This window comes from Dendrobium catenatum, unplaced genomic scaffold (assembly GCF_001605985.2).
Source record: "Dendrobium catenatum unplaced genomic scaffold, ASM160598v2 original_scaffold_43362, whole genome shotgun sequence".
NCBI classification, from domain to species: domain Eukaryota; kingdom Viridiplantae; phylum Streptophyta; class Magnoliopsida; order Asparagales; family Orchidaceae; genus Dendrobium; species Dendrobium catenatum.
This window is the reverse complement of record NW_021361818.1, coordinates 132,263-137,010: the sequence shown is the minus strand read 5'-3', so window position 1 is coordinate 137,010 and position 4,748 is coordinate 132,263. Positions and strand designations below refer to the sequence as shown.

General features: G+C 36.8%; 1 protein-coding gene across 1 annotated transcript; it reads right to left on the bottom strand.

The window, feature by feature from the left end:
- Nucleotides 1–1,158: 1,158 nt before the first annotated feature.
- LOC110101283 (short-chain dehydrogenase reductase 3b-like) lies at nt 1,159–2,126 on the bottom strand. Its single transcript, XM_020829118.2, is given in 2 exon segments — nt 1,159–1,684; nt 1,687–2,126. Coding segments are annotated over 2 exon segments (837 nt in total). The 5' UTR covers nt 2,093–2,126; the 3' UTR covers nt 1,159–1,253.
- Between the last annotated feature and the right edge of the window lie 2,622 nt (nt 2,127–4,748).

The window sequence follows — 4,748 nt, the reverse complement described above, 5'->3', positions numbered from 1 at the left end:
ATGTCTTGGTTGGCCATATGGGTGGCAGACCGGGGGATAGTGTTAGATTGCAAACTGTTTGGCTTGAAATTTCATCCCCCTCTTCTTCTGAGGCTGAAGAAGAGGTTGTTTTACCTCAGAAAGGGCTTTTGCGAGATGATCATTTTTGGGTGGATAAAGGTTCAAAACGGAAATAAAAAAAATAGTTCTTGTCTGATGTGATTGGTGGCTGCGGTGTTGGTTGTTTTGTGTCTCCTCCTAATTGATTTACTGTTGCTTTTTCTGGTTATGTATTTTGTTGACCGTGCGGATATTGCTAGTTTTTTTAGCGATGATGTGGCTCGGGCTCATTACTTTGAATCTGTGGCTAGTTGGCAATCTTTGGTAGTGGTTCTTATTAGTGGTGATGGCGGTTGGTTGGCTATTGGTGGATTTTTGCACTTTCACTCCTCTGGATGGTCCATGCCTGGATTTGGAGCGGTTGATAGTCTATGCCAATGTTGAGCGTGGCGGCCTTTGTGCCTAATTATCTCATTGTTTGAGTTTCCTTTTGTATTCTTCTATTATTCTGGTCTCTTCTTCCGAACATTTTGTTATTTTGGCCTTTGTTATAACCCATTTATCTTATTGGAATTAGATTTTCATTAAAAAAAAACTTGCTCTTTTTTTTTTTTCTAAAAAAATGCGTTCATGAACAGTCCAACTAGTTCAAAACACAAAAAAGTCCCTTTGAATGATGCTCAATTGGATGCTAGTGCTAGTGCTAGTGTGAGCTGCAAACTCCCGATTGACATGCAATTGATGATGCTCTTACGGTGATGTGTGAAGAACATGGAGAAATTATTCTGTACGGTCATCAGACTGTCCCGAGGCGAAATTAAGATGTGACACATCATCAGATACATAGCTGCGATACATAACAAAATGATGACGTGACGCATCATGTTTCACCTACGAATGACATCCAATAATCGCACATAATAATTTCACGAAGAATAGGAAATCATCGAGCACCATGGATTTTGAATTCATCTTACTTTTAAATTATTTCAAAATACATCAAATTAAAACTGGATAATACCTATCAAATTTCTCCTAAAAACACACTTTTGGGTAATGAACCAAGCACTTAAATCTGTAGAAACCATATATATAAAACAAATTAAACTTGATCGCTCCTAACCTCTCTGAATGGGATGGGATACGTTAGTACTTTACCACTAACATTAATTTGACATTTTTCTGAAACAAAACTAGAATTTTAATTAGGAACCCTAAAAATCATGGATGGTCGGCTTCACTTCCCCCATCACCACCTTCGCCGTCTTTGAAAACAAAGCATTCGACACACTAACTGCTCCGTCCACAACGATATTCTGTCCACTGATAAATGCTGAATCATCAGACGCCAAAAACAAAGCCGCCGCTGCAATATCCGCCGCCCTCAGCACGGCCCCTTTCAACACCGCCGCCTCGCAAGTCAACTTCTCAACCAACTCCGCCGTCATCATTCCGATCCCACAACTCAACGGCGTCGCCACACCAAACGGGGAGACGCAGTTAACTCTCACCCCCTTCTCCCCAAGCTCCCCTGCCGCCGCCTTCACCAACCCCAACACTCCATGCTTCGCTATCGTATACGCCACCGGTGCGAATCCACCCACCGCCGCTGCCACGCTCGCCGTACAAATAATCGACCCTCTAATCCCGCGGCGACCATCGCCCGCCCCGCGTGCTTGATCGCCGCTGCCATCCCACGCACGTGAATGGCGAGAAGGTTGTCGAGATCGGACATATTGAGGTCGAGGATGGAAGTTAACGGCCCGAGGATGCCGGCGTTGCTGAACATGATGTCGAGGCGGCTGTGGGTTTGGATGGTTTGGTCGACGGCGGCGGCGACTTGGAGTTCTTCGCGTACGTCGCAGTGGAGGTAGGTGCATTGGCCGGGAGGGGAGATTGAGTTTGCGACCGAGATGCCGAGGGAGTCTTGGATGTCGGCGATTACGACGATTGCGCCTTGGGAGGCGAAGAGGCGGGCTGTTGCCTCGCCGATGCCGCTGGCTCCGCCGGTGATTATGGCTACCTTGCCCTGTAAGCGGAGAGTGGAAGCCATCCGTGCGCCACTAGCGAGCTAAAAGAGTTTTTTCTTTTCTCTTTTTAGTTCGATGATGGCTGCTGGGAACGTCGGTTTATGTAGAGCTGTAGGAGTTGAAAATGGCCAAATTTTGCATTTTTTTTTTTAATTTTGGTTTTGCTGAGGTGCTGTTTGGTATTTGATTGGATTTAATTTAGTGGGACTGTAAATCCTACATATCGATTTAATAAATTACGAGGCTGTTAAATTCTGAAAAATATTTAGTGTGTAAATAAACTTTGTCAAATTCCGAGAAATTTTTTGACAGCAGATCTCAGGAACCTTATAAGGTTGTAGAGCTTTAAATATGAATTGAATCACTTAAATTAGTTTTAATTATTAATTTATTTTTAATGTAATATTAATGATTAGTTAATAATTAGATAATTAGTAATATAAAAAATAATTTGATAATTAACATCTAAATAATATAATAACTAATTTAATGACAATTATACAACTAATAATTAATTATTTAAATAATATTCCTACTAATAATTTGATTAATTATTTAAATATTATTTTGTTAGTTTTAATTATAAATTATATTATTAAATGCATTAATTATGCTACTAATTATTTACTTAATTATAGATTAGAGATGTCTAGGGTTTGCTTATCATCTTTTCTTTTTCGTCGTTGCTGTTTGGCTTCGTTGCTTCGTAGTGTAGAGATTTCACGAATCACTTCTTCGACTCCTTTGTTGATGTTCGACTGTGCTCCTTCAATGATGTTCCTTCATATCAGATATGAAACCACACCTCCTTGTCGTTCTTTGTTTGATCAGAAGTAACGACGACTATGAGAGCTTGCTCTTGCTTGTTGCCAAGGTAGCCATCTTTCTTTCTTTCATGTGCTTATTCGACCAAATCCTGTTAAATTCGCCGAACGATGGGATTTTAAATTTAGGAGGATTTGCGCCGTAAATCCGTAAGTCCCGGATTTGCACAGGCATCAGATTTACGAGACCTCAAAAAATAGTTTAGCTGGATTTAGCATAAATCTAACTTAAATCCCGCTCTAATGAGAATTAGAAAAATATTTCTAATTGTGTAATCCTGTCTTTATCAATTTTAAAGAAGATCAAATTCTTATATCTATAATTATACAGTAGATTATATAAATTGGGCGTCACTATTTTTCTCTTTCTTAGATTTTCCACATAAAAATTTTAGTATCTCTTATAACTTCTGTCTTTGTATGCTAGGTTTTTATGCAAATCTAAAAAATGAAACTCTTTATCACCATAAAGTTTTTAGCACAATAGTTTCATATGTGAAAATTATTCCCAATATACTCTAAATTTTTAAATGATTGTCAAGAAATCTCTCAACCAAGAATCATCTAAGTGGTGGAGGCCAACCATGTTTTAATTTTGAGAAGTATATGCATAAGATGGAATACTTTATGTTTAAACCATACATTGCTTAGAAAACGCTAGACAACAAAGCTCCATCACAAAACAATTGGCTTCTTTTACTATAAAATTAATAAAATTATGTGGCAGATACATTTGATGCTTATGCAACCCTCCACATATAACAACTCCCCCTCTCTTACAACCTCATTAAGATCTTTTGAATGCTACTAATCCAAGTCATCCTTCTCATGTTGTTTGACCAATTTGTAATCCGCCACTAGCCATGGAGGATTTAAATTTAAATCAACTTATTGATGCCCTTTGTGATTTTATAAGAGATAAGCTATGATTTTTTTATTTAAGAGGAATTTCTTTGAGGAAAAAGTCATCTTATTCTTCATCATGACTTTCTAGAATGTTCATCCTTAACTGATGCAATTATCTAGCATCCTATTCGAATGAAGTTTAGGTTGCCTCTATTTGATCCATATAACAGTACTTTTGACTCCTATGAAAATATTGACCACTATATGACTAAAATGCATATTCAATAAGCTTATGATACAAACTTTTATCACGTATTTCATTCAACTCTTAAGCGATAAGATTGATGCACATGATTTTTTCCTCTCTCTAATAAAACTAATACTTTTTTTGATTTAGTTAGGATTTTTGTTGAATAAGTTATTGCCGATCATAAGAAAAATAAAATATGGCATCATCTTTTTAGGATTTAGCAAAATGAGGAAGAGACCGTTAAGAAATATTTTTAAAGATTCTCTTTCGAAGTACATCATCTGAGTAGTTAAAGGTTCAAGATATGATCTTTTGTGTTTGAATATATATTTTCTAATTTTTGGTATAGTCATGACAAGTTATTTCCTTGTTATATTCTCATTTATTACCATGTACTATAGCATAAAATTTTGTAGTGTACATACATTTTAAATTTGAATAAAAGTAAATAAATTTGTGGATGAGTTTAGTTTCAGAATAATTTAAAGTTAATTAGTTGCTTTGTAGTCTATTTTAAATCAATAAAATTTAAAAGTTCTCTAAAGCTTAGATCTTTGTCTTGGTCTGTCACCATTCAAAATGATTCATAGTTAATTGAAGCAGCTCTAGGTAGGATTGGGCTTTCATGTTTACTTATTTTCTTGTGTATGTCTGTTGAGTTGTGTGCCACTTCTATGATTGTTTGATGGATTCATAAGACCTGGATATGATAGATGGGTAGAGTATTAGTAAAAAAATGCTAGTGTAGAGTACAACTCA